Consider the following 23,123-nt stretch of genomic DNA (forward strand, 5'->3'; position numbering starts at 1 on the left):
AAGTGATAACTAAGTGGCTCGGGGAACAAAACATCAGTATTTTGGGTCCATGGCCAGGAAACTCCCCAGACCTTAATCCCATTGAGAACTTGTGGTCAATCATCAAGAGGCGGGTGGACAAACAAAAACCCACAAATTCTGACAAACTCCAAGCATTGATTATGCAAGAATGGGCTGCCATCAGTCAGGATGTGGCCCAGAAGGTAATTGACAGCATGCCATCAGTCAGGATGTGGCCCAGAAGTTAATTGACAGCATGCCATCAGTCAGGATGTGGCCCAGAAGGTAATTGACAGCATGCCATCAGTCAGGATGTGGCCCAGAAGTTAATTGACAGCATGCCATCAGTCAGGATGTGGCCCAGAAGTTAATTGACAGCATGCCATCAGTCAGGATGTGGCCCAGAAGTTAATTGACAGCATGCCATCAGTCAGGATGTGGCCCAGAAGGTAATTGACAGCATGCCATCAGTCAGGATGTGGCCCAGAAGTTAATTGACAGCATGCCATCAGTCAGGATGTGGCCCAGAAGGTTAATTGACAGCATGCCATCAGTCAGGATGTGGCCCAGAAGTTAATTGACAGCATGCCATCAGTCAGGATGTGGCCCAGAAGTTAATTGACAGCATGCCATCAGTCAGGATGTGGCCCAGAAGTTAATTGACAGCATGCCATCAGTCAGGATGTGGCCCAGAAGTTAATTGACAGCATGCCATCAGTCAGGATGTGGCCCAGAAGTTAATTGACAGCATGCCATCAGTCAGGATGTGGCCCAGAAGTTAATTGACAGCATGCCATCAGTCAGGATGTGGCCCAGAAGTTAATTGACAGCATGCCATCAGTCAGGATGTGGCCCAGAAGTTAATTGACAGCATGCCATCAGTCAGGATGTGGCCCAGAAGTTAATTGACAGCATGCCATCAGTCAGGATGTGGCCCAGAAGTTAATTGACAGCATGCCATCAGTCAGGATGTGGCCCAGAAGGTAATTGACAGCATGCCATCAGTCAGGATGTGGCCCAGAAGGTAATTGACAGCATGCCATCAGTCAGGATGTGGCCCAGAAGGTAATTGACAGCATGCCATCAGTCAGGATGTGGCCCAGAAGTTAATTGACAGCATGCCATCAGTCAGGATGTGGCCCAGAAGGTAATTGACAGCATGCCATCAGTCAGGATGTGGCCCAGAAGGTAATTGACAGCATGCCATCAGTCAGGATGTGGCCCAGAAGTTAATTGACAGCATGCCATCAGTCAGGATGTGGCCCAGAAGTTAATTGACAGCATGCCATCAGTCAGGATGTGGCCCAGAAGTTAATTGACAGCATGCCATCAGTCAGGATGTGGCCCAGAAGTTAATTGACAGCATGCCATCAGTCAGGATGTGGCCCAGAAGGTAATTGACAGCATGCCATCAGTCAGGATGTGGCCCAGAAGGTAATTGACAGCATGCCATCAGTCAGGATGTGGCCCAGAAGGTAATTGACAGCATGCCATCAGTCAGGATGTGGCCCAGAAGTTAATTGACAGCATGCCATCAGTCAGGATGTGGCCCAGAAGGTAATTGACAGCATGCCATCAGTCAGGATGTGGCCCAGAAGTTAATTGACAGCATGCCATCAGTCAGGATGTGGCCCAGAAGGTAATTGACAGCATGCCATCAGTCAGGATGTGGCCCAGAAGTTAATTGACAGCATGCCATCAGTCAGGATGTGGCCCAGAACATTGACAGCATGCCATCAGTCAGGATGTGGCCCAGAAGGTAATTGACAGCATGCCATCAGTCAGGATGTGGCCCAGAAGCATGCCATCAGTAATTGACAGCATGCCATCAGTCAGGATGTGGCCCAGAAGTTAATTGACAGCATGCCATCAGTCAGGATGTGGCCCAGAAGTTAATTGACAGCATGCCATCAGTCAGGATGTGGCCCAGAAGTTAATTGACAGCATGCCATCAGTCAGGATGTGGCCCAGAAGTTAATTGACAGCATGCCATCAGTCAGGATGTGGCCCAGAAGATTCCTCACTCCCTAATCTGACACATAGACTGTAATTGACAGCATGCCATCAGTCAGGATGTGGCCCAGAAGGTAATTGACAGCATGCCATCAGTCAGGATGTGGCCCAGAAGGTAATTGACAGCATGCCATCAGTCAGGATGTGGCCCAGAAGTTAATTGACAGCATGCCATCAGTCAGGATGTGGCCCAGAAGTTAATTGACAGCATGCCATCAGTCAGGATGTGGCCAGCATGAAGGGGAATTGACAGCATGCCATCAGTCAGGATGTGGCCCAGAAGTTAATTAACAGCATGCCATCAGTCAGGATGTGGCCCAGAAGTTAATTGACAGCATGCCATCAGTCAGGATGTGGCCCAGAAGTTAATTAACAGCATGCCATCAGTCAGGATGTGGACACACATAGACTCCTCCCAGAAGGTAATTGACAGCATGCCATCAGTCAGGATGTGGCCCAGAAGGTAATTGACAGCATGCCATCAGTCAGGATGTGGCCCAGAAGTTAATTGACAGCATGCCATCAGTCAGGATGTGGCCCAGAAGTTAATTGACAGCATGCCATCAGTCAGGATGTGGCCCAGAAGGTAATTGACAGCATGCCAGGGCGGATTGCAGACGTCTTGAAAAAGAAGAGTCAACATTGCAAATATTGACTCTTTGCATCAACTTCATGTAATTGTCAATAAAAGCCTTTGACACTTATGAAATGCTTGTCATTATACTTCAGTATCCATAGTAACATCTGACAAAAATATCTAAAGACACTGAAGCAACTTTGTGAAAATGTATATTTTGTGTGTGTGTGTGTGTGTGTGTGTGTGTGTGTGTGTGTGTGTGTGTGTGTGTGTGTGTGTGTGTGTGTGTGTGTGTGTGTGTGTGTGTGTGTGTGTGTGTGTGTGTGTGTACGTAGTGTGTGTTATGTGTGTGTGTGTGTGTGTGTGTGTGTGTGTGTGTGTGTGTGTGTGTGTGTGTGTGTGTGTGTGTGTGTGTGTGTGTGTGTGTGTGTGTGTGTGTGTGTGTGTGTGTGTGTGTGTGTGTGTGTGTGTGCATATGAGCGAGCCTTGCATACTTTACCCTGGCAAGCTGGTCCTCCTGTTCAGTGTTGACTCCGAAGCGCGGGACAGAAGAGGGGGACAGAGTGGAGCTGTGGGACAGATTCCTCACTCCGCTAATCTGACTCATAGACTTCTCCTTTAGACGAGGAGACGGCAGCTCCACCTCGTTGGGCTGGTCTAGGGGATAGAGACACACATAGACTTCTCCTTTAGATTAGGGGACACCAGCTCCACCTCGTTGGGCTGGTCTAGGGGATAGAGACACACATAGACTACTCCTTTAGATTAGGGGACACCAGCTCCACCTCGTTGGGCTGGTCTAGGGGATAGAGACACACATAGACTCCTCCTTTAGATTAGGGGACACCAGCTCCACCTCGTTGGGCTGGTCTAGGGGATAGAGACACACATAGACTCCTCCTTTAGATTAGGGGACACCAGCTCCACCTCGTTGGGCTGGTCTAGGGGATAGAGACACACATAGACTCCTCCTTTAGATTAGGGGACACCAGCTCCACCTCGTTGGGCTGGTCTAGGGGATAGAGACACACATAGACTCCTCCTTTAGATTAGGGGACACCAGCTCCACCTCGTTGGGCTGGTCTAGGGGATAGAGACACACATAGACTCCTCCTTTAGATTAGGGGACACCAGCTCCACCTCGTTGGGCTGGTCTAGGGGATAGAGACACACATAGACTTCTCCTTTAGATTAGGGGACACCAGCTCTACCTCGTTGGGCTGGTCTAGGGGATAGAGACACACATAGACTCCTCCTTTAGACGAGGGGACGGCAGCTCCACCTCGTTGGGCTGGTCTAGGGGATAGAGACACACATAGACTTCTCCTTTAGATTAGGGGACACCAGCTCCACCTCGTTGGGCTGGTCTAGGGGATAGAGACACACATAGACTACTCCTTTAGATTAGGGGACACCAGCTCCACCTCGTTGGGCTGGTCTACGGGATAGAGACACACATAGACTCCTCCTTTAGATTAGGGGACGACAGCTCCACCTCGTTGGGCTGGTCTAGGGGATAGAGACACACATAGACTTCTCCTTTAGATTAGGGGACACCAGCTCCACCTCGTTGGGCTGGTCTAGGGGATAGAGACACATGTTAGGTATGCACAGACAGACAGGTATTAACAGACAGACAGGTATGACCAGACAGACAGGTATGAACAGACAGACAGGTATGAACAGACAGACAGGTATGAACAGACAGACAGGTATGAACAGACAGGTATTAACAGACAGACAGGTATGAACAGACAGACAGGTATGAACAGACAGACAGGTTTGAACAGACAGACAGGTATGACAGACAGGTATTAACAGACAGACAGGTATGACAGACAGACAGGTATGAACAGACAGACAGGTATGACAGACAGACAGGTATGCACAGACAGACAGGTATTAACAGACAGACAGGTATGACCAGACAGACAGGTATGAACAGACAGACAGGTATGAACAGACAGACAGGTATGAACAGACAGACAGGTATGAACAGACAGGTATTAACAGACAGACAGGTATGACCAGACAGACAGGTATGAACAGATAGACAGGTTTTAACAGACAGACAGGTATGAACAGACAGGTATTAACAGACATACAGACGGGTATGACCAGACAGACAGGTATGAACAGACAAACAGGTATGACCAGACAGGTTACTTCAGGTATGTACAGGTAACTACAGGCATATCCAGGTAGGTGTACTCACCCATGAACGTGCTGGAGATGTACTCAGACACCTGGTTACCCGAACGACTCATCTCTGATAGGTGAGACAGCTCCCTGTTTAACATCCTCTTAAACTGAGGGAGCGAGGGAGGGAGGGAGGGAGGGAGGGAGGGAGGGAGGGAGGGAGGAGGGAGGGGGAGGGAGGGAGGGAGGGAGGGAGAAAAAGGGGGAGGGAGGGAGGGGAGGGAGGGAGGGAGAGGGAGGGAGGGAGGGAGGGAGGGAGGGGAGGGAGGGAGGGAGGGAGGGAGGGAGGGAGGGAGGGAGGGAGGGAGGGAGGGAGGGGGGAGGGGGAGGGGGAGGGAGGGAGGGAGGGAGGGAGGGAGGGAGAAAAAGGGGAGGGAGGGAGGGAGGGGAGGGAGGGAGGGAGGGAGGGAGGGGAGGGAGGGAGGGGGAGGGAGGGAGGGAGGGAGGGAGGGAGAGGGGGAGGGAGGGAAGGAGGGAGGGGAGGGAGGGAGGGAGGGAGGGAGGGAGAAAGGGGGGAGGGAGGGAAGGAGGGGAGGGGGAGGGGAGGGAGGGAGGGAGGGAGGGAGGGAGGGAGGGAGGGAGAAAAGGGGGGAGGGAGGAGGGAGGGAGGGAGGGGGAGGGGGAGGGGAGGGAGGGAGGGGGAGGGGGAGAAAAGGGGGGAGGGAGGGAGGAGGGAGGGAGGGAGGGAGAGGGTTCAAGGGAGGGAGGGGGAGGGAGGGAGGGAGGGAGGGAGGGAGGGAGGGAGGGAGGGAGGGAGGGTGGGTGGGGAGGGAGAAAATGGGGGGGAGGGAGGGGAGGGGGAGCAGTTTGAGGGGAGGGAGTTCACTGAGTGGAAGCTGTGGTGGGATGTTGTGGAGTTATATCATGGTTGTGTTGTGGTTATATCATGGTTGTGTTGGGTTATATCATGGATGTGTTGTGGTTAATCATGGTTGTGGGATGGTTGGTTGTGGGGTTGTGTTGTGGTTATATCATGGTTGTGTTGTGGTTATATCATGGTTGTGTTGTGGTTATATCATGGTTGTGTTGGGAGGGATGGTTGTGGTTATATCATGGTTGTGTTGTGGATCAAATCATGGTTGGGTGGTTATATCAAATCATGGTTGTGTTGTGGTTATATCATGGTTGTGTTGTGGGTTGTGTTGTGGATGGTTGTGTTGTGGTTATATCATGGTTGTGTTGTGGATGGTTGTGTTGGGAGGGATGGTTGTGTTGTGGAGTTTCATCAATATCATGGTTGTGGGTTATATCATGGTTGTGTTGGGATGGTTGGGATGGTTGTGTTGTGGTTATATCATGGTTGTGTTGTGGTTTCATCATGGTTGTGTTGTGGTTATATCATGGTTGTGTTGTGGTTATATCAGGGTTTCATCATGGTTGTGTTGTGGTTATATCATGGTTGTGTTGTGGAAATGGTTGTGTTGTGGTTTCATCATGGTTGTGTTGTGGTTATATCATGGTTGTGTTGTGGTTATATCATGGTTGTGTTGTGGTTATATCATGGTTGTGTTGTGGTTTCATCATGGTTGTGTTGTGGTTACATCATGGTTGTGTTGTGGTTATATCATGGTTGTGTTGTGGTTACATCATGGTTGTGTTGTGGTTATATCATGGTTGTGTTGTGGTTTCATCATGGTTGTGTTGTGGTTACATCATGGTTGTGTTGTGGTTACATCATGGTTGTGTTGTGGTTATATCATGGTTGTGTTGTGGTTTCATCATGGTTGTGTTGTGGTTATATCATGGTTGTGTTGTGGTTACATCATGGTTGTGTTGTGGTTACATCATGGTTGTGTTGTGGTTTCATAATGGTTGTGTTGTGGTTATATCATGGTTGTGTTGTGGTTAATCATGGTTGTGCTGTGGTTATATCATGGTTGCGTTGTGGTTACATCATGGTTGTGTTGTGGTTATATCATGGTTGTGTTGTGGTTATATCATGTTTATCATGGTTGTGTTGTGGTTACATCATGGTTGTGTTGGGTTAGTCAGTTCACATGGTTGTGTTGTGGTTATCATCATGGTTGTGTTGTGGTTATATCATGGTTGTGTTGAGTTATATCATGGTTGTGTTGTGGTTTCATCATGGTTGTGTTGTGGTTACATCATGGTTGTGTTGTGGTTATATCATGGTTGTGTTGTGGTTATATCATGGTTGTGTTGTGGTTATATCATGGTTGTGTTGTGGTTATATCATGGTTGTGTTGTGGTTTCATAATGGTTGTGTTGTGGTTATATCATGGTTGTGTTGTGGTTATATCATGGTTGTGTTGTGGTTATATCATGGTTGTGTTGTGGTTATATCATGGTTGTGTTGTGGTTATATCATGGTTGTGTTGTGGTTATATCATGGTTGTGTTGTGGTTATATCATGGTTCTGTTGTGGTTTCATCATGGTTGTGTTGTGGTTTCATAATGGTTGTGTTGTGGTTTCATAATGGTTGTGTTGTGGTTATATCATGGATGTGTTGTGGTTATATCATGGTTGTGTTTATATCACAGTAGTACCTTGTTGGAGGCCATATCGCTGACAGAGCGGTGAGTCTGGATGGTCTCTAGCTGGTCCAGACACCAGTCCAGCTCCTCCAGAGTGTCTGTAGCCAGCTGCTCATACTGTTGATCTGATAGAGCTGCTCTGGGGTTGTGGGGCGCTACACCGCCCAGTGGAGACCTCCTGTGGACAAGACAGGGAATTACACCAACCGGTGTTGGGGTTACAATAGCTTAACATTGTCTGGGAGTGAAGTTCAGACTGAGGGAGGCGGGAGAGAGGGGGGGCAGTATTAAACATTGGTGTTATACAAGGCCCATTGACAGGCCCATTGAAGGGCCCATTGACAGGCCTATTGATGTCATCTACAAAATTGCTTCCGACACTCTACTCAGCAAACTGGATGCAGTTTATCACAGTGCCATCCGTTTTGTCACTAAAGCACCTTATGCCACCCGTCTCCTGCGACCTGAATGCTCTAGTCGGCTGTCCCTCGCTACATATTCATCGCCAGACCCACTGGCTCCAGGTCATCTACAAGTCCATGCTAGGTAAAGCTCCGCCTTATCTCAGTTCACTGGTCACGATGGCAACACCCATCCGTAGCACGCGCTCCAGCAGGTGTATCTCACTGATCATCCCTAAAGCCAACACCTCATTTGCCCGCCTTTCGTTCCAGTACTCTGCTGCCTGTGACTGGAACGAATTGCAAAAATCGCTGAAGTTGGAGACTTTTATCTCCCTCACCAACTTCAAACATCTGCTATCTGAGCAGCTAACTGATCGCTGCAGCTGTACATAGTCTATTGGTAAATAGCCCACCCATTTTCACCTACCTCATCCCCATACTGTTTTTATTTATTTACTTTTCTGCTCTTTTGCACACCAATATCTCTACCTGTACATGACCATCTGATCATTTATCACTCCAGTGTTAATCTGCAAAATTGTAATTATTCGCCTACCTCCTCATGCCTTTTGCACACAATGTATATAGACTCCCCTTTTTTTCTACGGTGTTATTGACTTGTTAATTGTTTACTCCATGTGTAACTCTGTGTTGTCTGTTCACACTGCTATACTTTATCTTGGCCAGGTCGCAGTTGCAAATGAGAACTTGTTCTCAACTAGCCTACCTGGTTAAATAAAGGTGAAATTAAAAAAAATTAAAAAATAAAATAAATTGACAGGCCCATTGAAGGGCCCATTGACAGGCCCATTGAAGGGCCCATTGACAGGCCCATTGACAGGCCCATTGACAGGCCCATTGACAGGCCCATTGACAGGCCCATTGACAGGCCCATTGAAGGCCCATTGACAGGCCCATTGACAGGCCCATTGACAGGCCCATTGACAGGCCCATTGAAAGGCCCATTGACAGGCCCATTGACAGGCCCATTGACAGGCCCATTGACAAGGCCCATTGACAGGCCCATTGACAGGCCCATTGACAAGCCCATTGACACGCCCATTGACAAGCCCATTGAAAAGTGGTGAGTAAATGTGACCCATAACTATCATTACTGTTATTGGCTAGTCGAGGTAGACAGACAGCCAATTACATCCACGAGCTACATGTCACATCAGTCATCAGTTACAAACCAGTTACATGCTAAACACATTTTAATTGGCTTGCTACCTGGGTAAATGAGGTAGGAAACTCTCAATAACCAAATGGAAGACCTATAGGGCCCTGGTCTAAAGTAGATCACTATATAGCAGGCCTATGGGGCCCTGGTCTAAAGTAGATCACTATATAGCAGGCCTATGGGGCCCTGGTCTAAAGTAGATCACTATATAGCAGGCCTATGGGGCCCTGGTCTAAAGTAGATCACTATATAGCAGGCCTATGGGGCCCTGGTCTAAAGTAGATCACTATATAGCAGGCCTATGGGGCCCTGGTCTAAAGTAGATCACTATATAGCAGGCCTATGGGGCCCTGGTCTAAAGTAGACCAGCTGTTAGAGTTTTGATGGGGCCCAGGTGAGCACTGATGACGGTTGGCATGGAGATGGGCCCTGGTCTGAAGTAGATCACTATAGCGCAGGCTGGCTAACACCTGAGCAAAGGGGTCACTAATGAAGTCTTCTCCTGCATGCCTAAAAAGAAAGTGAGAAAGAGAGTGTTAGAAACAGAGAGAGAGAGTGTTAGAAACAGAGAGAGAGCCTGACAGCCTAGTATATTAGGATATGTAGTCATGATAATGCAAATTAGCCAATGTTAGATGTTTTGATTGACAGGTGAGCACTGACTTGACGGTTGGCATGGAGATGTTGGCGAGGAGGGTGAAGTTGCTCCGTACCGAGCGCAGGCTGGCTAACACCTGAGCAAAGGGGGTAACAATGAAGTCTTCTCCTGCATGCCTAAAAAAGAAAGTGAGAGAGAGAGTGTTAGAAACAGAGAGAGAGAGTGTTAGAAACAGAGAGAGAGCGAGACAGAGTATATTAGGATATGTAGTCATGATAATGCAAATTAGCCAATGGAGAGAGAGAGAGAGAGAGAGAGAGAGAGAGAGAGAGAGAGAGAGAGAGAGAGAGAGAGAGAGAGAGAGAGAGAGAGAGAGAGAGAGAGAGAGAGAGAGAGAGAGAGAGAGAGAGAGAGAGAGAGAGAGAGAGAGAGAGAGAGAGAGAGAGAGAGAGAGAGAGAGAGAGAGAGAGAGAGAGAGAGAGAGAGAGAGAGAGAGGGTGAGTGTTAGAGACAGAGAGAGAGAGGGAGATTAATAAAGACAGAGTGTATTAAGATATGTAGTCATGATAATGTCAATTGGCCAATGGTTTGACTCAGACACAAACTGACACTCTCCCTCCCCCCTTCTCACCCTTCGCTGGCGATAGAATTGCGTGAGACTGAGTTTTTGGGGGACATGTCGTAGTCAGAGTCTGACCGGTAGAGGAAGGACTCTCGTCGACCCCCCTGGGGGAAGGAAGGGTGCAGGGTCAGGCTGGGACTCTGGGAGCCAAGAGGGGTATGGCCCGGAGACACCCCGTTCTCCAGCTCACTGAGAGGTTGGGGAAGAGACAGACAGACACTATGATTATTATATTATGACAAACCATTCTCCACCTGGAAACTACTGAAGGGGGGTTAACCATTCTCCACCTGGAAACTACTGAAGGGGGGGGGTAACCATTCTCCACCTGGAAACTACTGAAGAGGGGGGTTAACCATTCTCCACCTGGAAACTACTGAAGGGGGGTAACCATTCTCCACCTGGAAACTACTGAAGGGGGGGTTAACCATTCTCCACCTGGAAACTACTGAAGGGGGTTAACCATTCTCCACCTGGAACCTACTGAAGGGGGGTTAACCATTCTCCACCTGGAAACTACTGAGGGGGGGTTAACCATTCTCCTCTCTAAATCTCAATTTAGTGAGCTCACATAATAATATTAGAGAGAGAGAGAGAGAGAGAGAGAGAGAGAGAGAGAGAGAGAGAGAGAGAGAGAGAGAGAGAGAGAGAGAGAGAGAGAGAGAGAGAGAGAGAGAGAGAGAGAGAGAGAGAGAGAGAGAGAGAGAGAGAAAGAGAGAAAGAGAGAAAGAGAGAGAGAGAGAGAAACAGAGAAAGAGAGAGAGAGGGAGAGAGAGAGAGAGAGAGAGAGAGAGAGAGAGAGAGAGAGAGAGAGAGAGAGAGAGAGAGAGAGAGAGAGAGAGAGAGAGAGAGAGAGAGAGAGAGAGAGAGAGAGAGAGAGAGAGAGAGAGAGAGAGAGAGAGAGAGAAAGAGAATGGTTTACAATGCTACTCAGGTCAACAACACTACATGGAAGTATAGTTGTATATCTGGGTGGTGTGTGTGTGTGTTACCTGTCTGTGTCTGCAGGTGTGATGGCGATGCGTGGTGGGATGCAGAGGGGCAGGGACGTGGGGCGTGGCATGTTACTCAGGATCTCAGGGGAGCGTGTCCTGTCTCGGGGGCGGAGCCAACACGGAACCTGAATGGACGATAGGATTGATTGATTAACCAGGTAACCAATAGGATAGAGTTTATGAAACCAGGTAAGTCTCTTTTGCAATAATAGCCTGTCAGGAAGCATAATAACAAAACTCTCCCTACGATACACTCACATTGGTTGTGATACAACTAATATAAGTTTGTCTGCACCAAAATGTTCACACCACTATTGTGCCACGTCTCCAAAACACTTGTGTAAATATCTTTGTGCAAGAAAACTCTCAGGTTTGATCACAAGTAACTGTTGTGTATCGCACTGCTGATGAAATCCAGAGAACGTTTCTGCTGTAAAAACGTTCATATTCTTTCTACTGTTTTTACCTGCAAACTGGAGGCCAGCCTCCTGCTCCTCCCCATGCGTAGCTCCGCCCCCAGAGTGGCTCCTGATGTATAGGAGCTGCTGTAGAGCCCTGACTCCGCCTTCTCAGCACAGCCTGACGAATCAGTGTCATTATCCTGGGGAAAGAAAGAGAGAGAGAGAGCGGGAAAGAGAAAGAGGATGAGATATGATATATTTTTCACAGTTTTTTACCATATTTGGGTGGCACACATCCAGAAGTCAATTTACTGACGGACAGGAAGCATCGAGGGTAATCTAGTGAATGACAGGAAGCATCGAGGGTAATCTACTGAATGACAGGAAGCATCGAGGGTAATCTACTGAATGACAGGAAGCATAGAGGGTAATCTACTGAATGACAGGAAGCATCGAGGGTAATCTACTGAATGACAGGAAGCATCGAGGGTAATCTACTGAATGACAGGAAGCATCGAGGGTAATCTACTGAATGACAGGAAGCATCGAGGGTAATCTACTGAATGACAGGAAGCATCGAGGGTAATCTACTGAATGACAGGAAGTGTAGAATGTAATGTTATGTGAATGACAGGAAGCATAGAGGATAATCTACTGAATGACAGGAAGCATCGAGGGTAATCTACTGAATGACAGGAAGCATCGAGGGTAATGTTGCTGAATGACAGGAAGTGTAGAATGTAATGTTATGTGAATGACAGGAAGCATAGAGGGTAATGTTACTGAATGACAGGAAGCATAGATGGTATTGTTACTGAATGACAGGAAGTGTAGAATGTAATGTTATGTGAATGACAGGAAGCATAGAGGATAATCTACTGAATGACAGGAAGCATCGATGGTATTGTTACTGAATGACAGGAAGCATAGAATGGAATGTTATGTGAATGACAGGAAGTGTAGAATGTAATGTTATGTGAATGACAGGAAGCATAGAGGGTAATGTTACTGAATGACAGGAAGCATAGATAGTATTGTTACTGAATGACAGGAAGTGTAGAATGTAATGTTATGTGAATGACAGGAAGCATAGAGGATAATCTACTGAATGACAGGAAGCATCGAGGATAATGTTACTGAATGACAGGAAGCATAGATGGTATTGTTACTGAATGACAGGAAGTGTAGAATGTAATGTTATGTGAATGACAGGAAGCATCGAGGGTAATGTCACTGAATGACAGGAAGCATAGATGGTATTGTTACTGAATGACAGGAAGCATAGAATGGAATGTTATGTGAATGACAAGAAGCATAGAATGGAATGTTATGTGAATGACAGGAAGCATAAATGGTATTGTTACTGAATGACAGGAAGCATAGAATGGAATGTTATGTGAATGACAGGAAGCAACAGAACAAGGGGAATGGAATGACAGGCTGCTAGTGAATGCTAGGAAACATAGAATGGAATGTTATGTGAATGACAGGAAGCATAGAATGGAATGTTATGTGAATGACAGGAAGCATAGAATGGAATGTTATGTGAATGACAGGAAGCATAGAATGGAATGTTATGTGAATGACAGGAAGCATAGAATGGAATGTTATGTGAATGACAGGAAGCATAGAATGGAATGTTATGTGAATGACAGGAAACATAGAATGGAATGTTATGTGAATGACAGGAAGCATAGAATGGAATGTTATGTGAATGACAGGAAGCATAGAATGGAATGTTATGTGAATGACAGGAAGCATAGAATGAATGTTATGTGTCTGACAGGAAGCACAGAATGGAATGTTATGTGAATGTCAGGTGCTGTCTGTAATATTATTATGTGAGCTGTGTCTGAGATTTGTCTGAGGATGCATGTCTGTCTGTGTATGTCTGTGTCTGTGTCTGTCTGTGTCTGTGTGTGTGTCTGTGTGTGTGTGTGTCTGTGTCTGTGTCTGTGTGTGTGTCTGTGTGTGTGTCTGCGTGTGTGTCTGTGTCTGTGTCTGTCTGTGTCTGTGTGTGTGTGTGTGTGTGTGTGTGTGTGTGTGTGTGTGTGTGTTGTTTATAAGCCCTCTACAGAGAGAGTGTGATCTGCACTGCAGCTGTAGCAACAGAACACTGGGGAATGGAAGGCAGGCTGCTAGTTGCTAGGCAACAGTGTTCCATGTTCCATGTCTCAGTCTCTAGTTGTCCAACGCTCAGATGTAAGAGATGCTTCACTGTTGTTATTGTGTGCTCACAGTCACACACACACACACACACACACACACACACACACACACACACACACGCACACAGTCTACTACCACAGACGGCAGCCTTGAGGTCAGTGGATGGAAGGGAATCCATCCGTTAAGAAGAGGAAGTCCTGAGACTGTAGTCCAGGGACAGTCCAGTCAATAGATCTCCACGCTGTGTGTTTACCCTACAAACGTCTGTGTGTTCCTGTGTCTCATGTGTGTGTGTGTGTGTGTCTGTGTCTGTCTGTGTCTGTGTGTGTGTCTGTGTCTGTGTGTGTGTGTCTGTGTCTGTGTCTGTGTCTGTGTGTGTGTCTGTGTCTGTGTGTGTGTCTGTCTGTGTCTGTCTGTGTCTGTGTGTGTGTCTGTGTCTGTGTCTGTGTGTGTGTGTGTGTGTGTGTGTGTGTGTGTGTCTGTGTGTGTGTGTGTGTGTGTGTGTGTGTGTGTGTGTGTGTGTGTGTCTGTGTGTCTGTGTCTGTGTGTGTGTGTGTGTGTGTGTGTGTGTGTGTGTGTGTGTGTGTGTGTTACCTCCTCTTCTCCGGCCAGCGACAGACGCTGCACGCTGCGACTCTTCTTCATAGTGATTGGCTGATTGTTCTTTTTGGCCCCTCCCCCGGTGCGGACGGGACCAGAACCCAAACAGCACAGCAGCTGGAGAGCCAGGACCAGAGGGGTCTGGGGTTACAGGTCAGGGGTTAGAGGTTAGGGGTCAGACCAGCCAGGGTCAGACCGGGCCACAACCACGGGTCACGCCCCCATCGGACTCAGCAGCCAATCACCACGCGCCAACGTCTCAGTCCTCCACAAGCTCTGATTGGCTGGAATCCTGGTTCCTCTAAAATCCCCAAATTTGTAATCCAGTGAGATGGTGAGGTTAGTAATCTGCAGTCCGATTGGTTGCTTGGAAACAGCGATGAACCCTCGCCATCCTCCGGATTTGTTCTGGGACCAGCAATCCTGTATCTGATTGGTTCGTTGGATTCGGGTTCCGTAGGTTCTGTGGGATGCAGAGTGAGACACCTGCGTGTGATTGGTTCATCTGTGCAACGGAACACCAAAATGTGTAGAATCCTAGCTCTGATTGGTTGAACGGTGCATCCCTGACATGACTGCCACTGTAACCCTGGTTTTGATTGGCCGGTGTATCAGACAACAGGTCAGTGTCCTGGACAAAGAGGAACACTGTAGACAGAGAGCAGAGCATGACATTGGTAAAAACATCCATATTAAAAACACAGTCTGAATCCCAAATTACACCTTATCCCCTATATAGTGCACTCCTTTTGACCAGGATGCTAGAGTACTCCTTTTGACCAGGATGCTAGAGTACTCCTTTTGACCAGGATGCTAGAGTACTCCTTTTGACCAGGATGCTAGAGTACTCCTTTTGACCCTAGGATGCTAGAGTACTCCTTTTGACCAGGATGCTTTTGACCAGGATGCTAGAGTACTCCTTTTGACCAGGATGCTAGAGAACTCCTTTTGACCCGGATGCTAGAGTACTCCTTTTGACCCGGATGCTTTTGACCAGGATGCCAGGATGCTAGAGTACTCCTTTTGACCAGGATGCTAGAGTACTCCTTTTGACCAGGATGCTAGAGAACTCCTTTTGACCAGGATGCTAGAGTACTCCTTTTGACCAGGATGCTAGAGTACTCCTTCTGACCCTGATGCTAGAGTACTCCTTCTGACCCTGATGCTAGAGAACTCCTTTTGCCCAGGATGCTTTTGACCAGGATGCTAGAGTACTCCTTTTGACCAGGATGCTAGAGAACTCCTTCTGACCAGGATGCTAGAGAACTCCTTTTGACCAGGATGCTAGAGTACTCCTTTTGACCAGGATGCTAGAGTACTCCTTTTGACCAGGATGCTAGAGTACTCCTTTTGACCAGGATGCTAGAGTACTCCTTTTGACCAGGATGCTAGAGTACTCCTTTTGACCAGGATGCTAGAGTACTCCTTCTGACCAGGATGCTAGAGTACTCCTTTTGACCAGGATGCTAGAGTACTCCTTTTGACCAGGATGCTAGAGAACTCCTTTTGACCAGGATGCTAGAGTACTCCTTTTGACTAGAATGCTAGAGAACTCCTTTTGACCAGGATGCTAGAGTACTCCTTTTGACCAGGATGCTAGAGTACTCCTTTTGACCAGGATGCTAGAGTACTCCTTTTGACCAGGATGCTAGAGTACTCCTTTTGACTAGAATGCTAGAGTACTCCTTTTGACTAGAATGCTAGAGAACTCCTTTTGACCAGGATGCTAGAGTACTCCTTTTGACCAGGATGCTAGAGTACTCCTTTTGACCAGGATGCTAGAGAACTCCTTTTGACCAGGATTCTTTTGACCAGGATGCTAGAGTACTCCTTTTGACCAGGATGCTAGAGTACTCCTTTTGACCAGGATGCTAGAGAACTCCTTCTGACCAGGATGCTAGAGTACTCCTTTTGACCAGGATGCTAGAGAACTCCTTTTGACCAGGATGCTTTTAGAGAACTTTTGACCAGGATGCTAGAGAACTTTTGACCCTTTTGACCAGGATGCTAGAGTACTCCTTTTGACCAGGATGCTAGAGTACTCCTTTTGACCAGGATGCTAGAGTACTCCTTTTGACCAGGATGCTAGAGTACTCCTTTTGACCAGGATGCTAGAGAACTCCTTTTGACCAGGATGCTAGAGTACTCCTTTTGACCAGGATGCTAGCTAGCTATCCTCCACAATACAGCATCAGCATGTAGCTACTCCTGACACAATACTAGAGCACTCCACCATGTAGCTAGTACTCCTTTTGACCAGGATCAGCACACCAGGATCTACAGCATCACCATACAGCACTAGCAGGATAGCTAGCCTTTGACCAGGATACAGCATCACCATGTATGCTAGCCTCCACAATACAGCATCACCAGCTAGCTAGTACTCCACAGGATACAACATCTGACCATCAGGAGCTGAGCCTCCACAATACAGCATCACCATGTAGCTAGCCTCTACAATACAGCATCACCATGTAGCTAGCTCCTCCACAATACAGCATCACCATGTAGCTAGCCTCCACAATACAGCATCACCATGTAGCTAGCCTGACCACAATACAGCATCACCATGTAGCTAGCCTCCACAATACAGCATCACCATGTAGCTAGCCTCCACAATACAGCATCACCATGTAGCTAGCCTCCACAATACAGCATCACCATGTAGCTAGCCTCCACAATACAGCATCACCATGTAGCTAGCCTCCACAATACAGCATCACCATGTAGCTAGCCTCCACAATACAGCATCACCATGTAGCTAGCCTCCACAATACAGCATCACCATGTAGCTAGCCTCCACAATACAGCATCACCATGTAGCTAGCCTCCACAATACAGCATCACCATGTAGCTAGCCTCTACAATACAGCATCACCATGTAGCTAGCTAGCCTCCACAATACAGCATCAGCAGGTAGCTAGCCTCCACAATACAGCATCACCATGTAGCTAGCTAGCCTCCACAATACAGCATCAGCAGGTAGCTAGCCTCCACAATACAGCATCACCATGTAGCTAGCCTCCACAATACAGCATCACCATGTAGCTAGCCTCCACAATACAGCATCAGCATGTAGCTAGCTAGCCTCCATCAATTCTGCTACTATAGTTTCTCCTACACACAACATGGACACAACACACACCCACACCATAGACACACACCACACACACACACTCACGACTGGCACGTTGATTATACGTGGTCTACCCTTTTAACGTCACATGTCATTCTACACACGCAATGCTAACGACATCTGTCACACACACACACACACACACACACTGCAGGGGGAGAAAACACCACTCACCTTGATGGTTCAAGATCAATGGAGAGATGCGCTCAGCCTCCACTCTCTGTCTCGGTTTCCCTCCTCTCTCTGACGCTTTCTCTCCCTTGCTCTATATCTCTGTCTTCCTCTCTCTCTCTCTCTCTCTCTCTCTCTCTCTCTCTCTCTCTCTCTCTCTCTCTCCTCCTCAATACCCTCTCTCTCTCTCTCTCTCTCTCTCTCTCTCTCTCTCTCTCTCTCTCACCTCTAGTTAGCCTCGAAATCTCTGTCTAGCTCTCCCTCTCTCACCTTAGCCTCCTCTCTCTCTCTCTCTCTCCTCTCTCTCTCTCCCTTGCTCGAAATCCTCTCTCTCCATTCTCTGGCCTCTTTCTCACCTTTCTCTCTCTCCCTTTCTCTCATCTCTAGCTAGCCTCTCTCTCTCTCTCTCTCTCTCCTCTCTCTCTCTCTCTCTCTCTCTCTCTCTCTCTCAGCTCTCTCTCTCTCTCTGCAGAGACCAGTGTGTCACTGTGAAGAAAGAGAAATGCCTGGCAGACTCATGAATAATACCCAATACCCCCTCACCCTTTTCTCCCCCTCCCTCTTTCTACAGTGATCTCCCCCAATAAACCCTCACCCTTTTCTTCCCCCTCCCTCTTTCTACAGCGGTCTCCCCTAATCCCCCCTGATGAGACACATCCCTCCCCTATTATATACACACAATCACACACGCACACACACACAGACAAGCACACACACACACACGCACACACACACACACAGACAAGCACACACACACACAGACAAGCACACGCACACATGCACACACACACTTGAGCTCGATGCAGTACTGCCTAGTTGGATGGGGAGAGGAAAAGTTCAACCCAAAGCTTTTCACATTCACTCTCTCTCACTCATACATTCTCTCTCACTCTCTCTCACTCTCACTCATTCATTCTCTCACATTCACTCTCTCACTCACTCATACATTCACTCACATTCACTCTCTCACTCTCTCTCTCTCACTCATACATTCACTCACATTCTCTCTTTCTCTCTCTCTCTCTCTCTCTCACTCTCACTCTCTCACTCTCCTCTCTCTCTCACTCTCTCTCATACATTCTCTCACATTCACTCTCTCTCTCACTCTCACTCTCACTCTACATTCTCTCACATTCACTCTCTCTCTCACTCTCACTCACTCACTCACTCATGCCTCAGACTCTCACATTCACTCTACCCCCTCACCCTTTCTCCCCCTCTCTCTTTCTCAGTGATCTCCTCATACATTCCCTCACATTCACTCTTCTCTCACTCTCTCTCACTCTCACTCTAACATTCTCTCACATTCACTCTCTCTCTCACTCTACACTCACTCTCACTCATACATTCACATTCACTCTCTCACTCTCACTCTCACAGACAACACACACACAGACATTCACACACATCTCTCACTCATCAGCTCTCACATACATTCAACCCAAAGCTGCCCCTTTTCACTCTCTCTCTCTCTCACTCTCTCTCTCTCACTCACTCTCACTCTCATTCTCTCACTCTCACTCATACATTCACTCACATTCACTCTCTCTCTCACTCTCTCTCTCTCACTCACTCTCACTCTCACTCATACATTCTCTCACATTCACTCTCTCTCTCACTCACTCTCACTCTCACTCATACATTCACTCTCTCTCTCACTCACTCTCACTCTCACTCATACATTCACTCTCTCTCTCACTCACTCTCACTCTCACTCATACATTCTCTCACATTCATCTCTCTCACTCACTCTCACTCTCACTCATACATTCTCTCACATTCACTCTCTCTCACTCTCACTCTCACTCATACATTCATTTCTCTCTCTCACTCACTCTCACTCTCACTCATACATTCTCTCACATTCTCTCTCTCACTCACTCTCACTCATACATTCTCTCACATTCACTCTCTCTCTCACTCTCACTCTCACTCATACATTCTCTCACATTCACTCTCTCTCTCACTCTCACTCTCACTCATACATTCACTCTCTCTCACTCTCTCACTCACTCATACATTCACTCACATTCACTCACATTCACTCTCTCACTCACTCTCACTCTCACTCATACATTCACTCACATTCACTCTCTCTCTCTCTCTCACTCTCACTCATACATTCACTCACATTCACTCTCTCTCTCACTCTCTCTCTCACTCTCACTCATACATTCACTCTCTCTCTCACTCTCACTCATACATTCACTCACATTCACTCTCACTCTCACTCTCACTCATACATTCACTCACATTCACTCTCTCTCTCACTCACTCTCACTCTCACATACATTCTCTCACATTCACTCTCTCACTCACTCACTCTCACTCATACATTCTCTCACATTCACTCTCTCTCTCACTCACTCTCACTCTCACTCATACATTCTCTCACATTCACTCTCTCTCTCACTCTCACTCTCACTCATACATTCTCTCACATTCACTCTCTCTCTCTCACTCACTCTCACTCATACATTCTCTCACATTCACTCTCTCTCTCACTCACTCTCACTCTCACTCATACATTCTCTCACATTCACTCTCACTCTCACTCACTCTCACTCATACATTCTCTCACATTCACTCTCTCTCTCACTCTCACTCATACATTCTCTCACATTCACTCTCACTCTCACTCATACATCCTTTCACTCACTCACTCTCACTCTTTCTCACACAGCTTAGTATCTTTCTCTCTCTTACATTCAGAGTGGACATATATAACTAAACTGAATGAAGAAAGAATAAGCTAAATGCTAAACTAATTTATTTGACTGAGTTACAGTTCAATTTATATAAATTCAACATGTGTTACGGCCCTAATCTATGGATTTCACATGACTCGGGATACAGATATGCATCTGTTGATCACAGATACTTTAAACAAAATGTAGAGGCGTGGATCAGAAAACCAGTCATTATCTGGTCACCATTTGCCTCCTGCAGTGCAACACATCTCCTTCACATAGAGTTGATCAGACTGTTGATTGTTGGCCAGTGGAATGTTTTCCCACTCCTCTCCTCAATGGCTGTGTGAAGCTGTACACGTCAACCCAGAGCATCCCAAACATGCTCAATGGGTGTGTGAAGCTGTACACGTCAACCCAGAGCATCCCAAACATGCTCAATGGGTGTGTGAAGCTGTACACGTCAATCCAGAGCATCCCAAACATGCTCAATGGCTGTGTGAAGCTGTACACGTCAATCCAGAGCATCCCAAACATGCTCAATGGCTGTGTGAAGCTGTACACGTCAATCCAGAGCATCCCAAACATGCTCAATGGGTGACATGTCTCAATGAGTATGCAGGCCACCGAAGAACTGGGACGTTTTCAGCTTCCAGCAATTGTGTACAGATCCTTGTGACATGGGGGCATTATCACGCTGAAACATGAGGTGTTGGTGGCGGATGAATGGCACGACAACGGGCCTCGGGATTTTGTCACGGTATCTTTGTGCATTCAAATTGCCGTCGATAAAATGCAATTGTGTTTGTTGTCTGTAGCTTATGCCTGCCCACACTATAACTCCACCACCAGCATGGGGCACATCGCCATACACGCTGTCTGCCATCTGCCCGGGTACAGTTTAAACCGGGATTTATCCGTGAAGAGCACACTTCTCCAGCGTGCCAGTGACCATCGAAGGTGAGCATTTGCCCACTAAAGTCGGTTACAACGCCGACCTGCAGTCAGGTCAAGACCCTGGTGAGGACGACGAGCACCCAGACGAGCTTACGTGAGGCAGGTTTCTGACAGTTTGTGCAGAAATTCTTCAGTGCACCCACAGTTTCATCAGCTGTCCAGGTGGCGGGTCTCAGACGATCCCGCAAGTGAAGAACCCGGATGTGGTCCTGGGCTGGTGTGGTTACACGTGGTCTGCATTTGTGAGACCGGTTGGACGTATTGCCAAATTCTCTAAAATGACGTTGAGGCGGCTCATGGTAGAGAAATTAACATGACATTTTCTGCCAACAGCTCTGGTGGACATTCCTGCAGTCAGCATGCCATTTGCACTCTCCCTCAAAACTTGTGACATTGTGACATCAGTGGCATTGTGTTGTGTGACAAAACTGCACATTTTAGAGCGGCCTTTTATTGTCCCCAGCACAAGGTGCACCTGTGTAATGACCATGCTGTTTAATCAGCTTCTTGATATGCCACACCTGTCAGGTGGATGGATTATATTGGCAAAGGAGAAATCATCACTAACAGGGATGAAAACAAATTTGTGCACAAAAACTGAGAGAAGTAAGCTTTTTTTGTGAGTACAGAACATTTTTGGGATCTTTTATTTCAGCTCATGAAACATGGGACCATCACTTTACATGTTGCAGTATATTTTTATTCAGTATATATACACACAAACATCTCTCCCCCTCACTCACTTCCTTAAAGGAACCCTCCATTCAGATGTGACTGCTTAGAAGAATGAATGAATGCTCCACTTAGCTCTCTTTGAGGATGAATGAATGAATAGCTCCACTTAGCTCTCTTTGAGGATGAATGAATAGCTCCATTCAGCTCTCTTTGAGGATGAATGAATGAATGAATAGCTCCACTCAGCTCTCTTTGAGGATGAATGAATAGCTCCATTCAGCTCTCTTTGAGGATGAATGAATGAATGAATAGCTCCACTCAGCTCTCTTTGAGGATGAATGAATAGCTCCACTCAGCCCTCTTTGAGGATGAATGAATGAATGAATAGCTCCATTCAGCTCTCTTTGAGGATGAATGAATGAATGAATAGCTCCACTCAGCCCTCTTTGAGGATGAATGAATGAATGAATGAATAGCTCCACTCAGCTCTCTGAGGATGAATGAATGAATAGCTCCACTCAGCTCTCTGAGGATGAATGAATGAATGAATAGCTCCACTCAGCTCTCTGAGGATGAATGAATGAATGAATAGCTCCACTCAGCCCTCTTTGAGGATGAATGAATAGCTTCACTCAGCTCTCTTTGAGGATGAATGAATGAATGAATAGCTCCACTCAGCTCTCTTTGAGGATGAATGAATGAATGAATAGCTCCACTCAGCTCTCTTTGAGGATGAATGAATGAATGAATAGCTCCACTCAGCTCTCTTTGAGGATGAATGAATAGCTCCACTCAGCTCTCTTTGAGGATGAATGAATGAATGAATAGCTCCACTCAGCTCTCTTTGAGGATGAATGAATGAATGAATAGCTCCACTCAGCTCTCTTTGAGGATGAATGAACAGCTCCACTCAGCTCTCTTTGAGGATGAATGAATGAATGAATAGCTCCACTCAGCCCTCTTTGAGGATGAATGAATAGCTTCACTCAGCTCTCTTTGAGGATGAATGAATGAATGAATAGCTCCACTCAGCTCTCTTTGAGGATGAATGAATGAATGAATAGCTCCATTCAGCTCTCTTTGAGGATGAATGAATGAATGAATAGCTCCATTCAGCTCTCTTTGAGGATGAATGAACAGCTTCACTCAGCTCTCTTTGAGGATGAATGAATGAATGAATAGCTCCACTCAGCTCTCTTTGAGGATGAATGAATGAATAGCTCCACTCAGCTCTCTTTGA

The 23,123-nt window shown here is 47.0% G+C and overlaps 1 protein-coding gene and 1 long non-coding RNA gene across 8 annotated transcripts in view; one reads left to right on the top strand and one right to left on the bottom strand.

Moving 5' to 3' along the window:
• LOC127919802 (cAMP-specific 3',5'-cyclic phosphodiesterase 4C-like) overlaps positions 1-17,711 on the bottom strand; it is a gene marked incomplete at its 3' end in the record, with an annotated part of 31,362 nt that extends 13,651 nt beyond the window's left edge. The window contains exons 1-9 of the mRNA XM_052503642.1: positions 17,565-17,711; positions 14,249-14,902; positions 11,551-11,685; positions 11,082-11,209; positions 10,099-10,278; positions 9,533-9,643; positions 7,298-7,463; positions 4,806-4,899; positions 3,090-3,247 (exon numbers count right to left, since the gene is read on the bottom strand). Of these exons, the coding sequence (XP_052359602.1) occupies positions 3,090-3,247; positions 4,806-4,899; positions 7,298-7,463; positions 9,533-9,643; positions 10,099-10,278; positions 11,082-11,209; positions 11,551-11,685; positions 14,249-14,299 (1,023 nt within the window). The remainder of the gene's footprint in view (positions 1-3,089; positions 3,248-4,805; positions 4,900-7,297; positions 7,464-9,532; positions 9,644-10,098; positions 10,279-11,081; positions 11,210-11,550; positions 11,686-14,248; positions 14,903-17,564) is intronic.
• On the top strand, positions 186-2,624 carry LOC127919790 (uncharacterized). Of its 7 annotated transcripts, XR_008104042.1 has the most exons (5): positions 186-531; positions 1,107-1,147; positions 1,230-1,393; positions 1,476-1,639; positions 1,852-2,009. It is a non-coding gene; the product is annotated as an uncharacterized LOC127919790 (long non-coding RNA). The 7 variants fall into 7 exon arrangements; XR_008104041.1 differs by lacking the exons at positions 1,107-1,147; positions 1,852-2,009 and adding an exon at positions 2,518-2,609; XR_008104039.1 differs by lacking the exons at positions 1,107-1,147; positions 1,852-2,009 and adding an exon at positions 2,297-2,394.
• Positions 17,712-23,123: the final 5,412 nt, after the last annotated feature.

This window comes from Oncorhynchus keta, unplaced genomic scaffold (assembly GCF_023373465.1).
Source record: "Oncorhynchus keta strain PuntledgeMale-10-30-2019 unplaced genomic scaffold, Oket_V2 Un_contig_17534_pilon_pilon, whole genome shotgun sequence".
Classification (NCBI taxonomy): domain Eukaryota; kingdom Metazoa; phylum Chordata; class Actinopteri; order Salmoniformes; family Salmonidae; genus Oncorhynchus; species Oncorhynchus keta.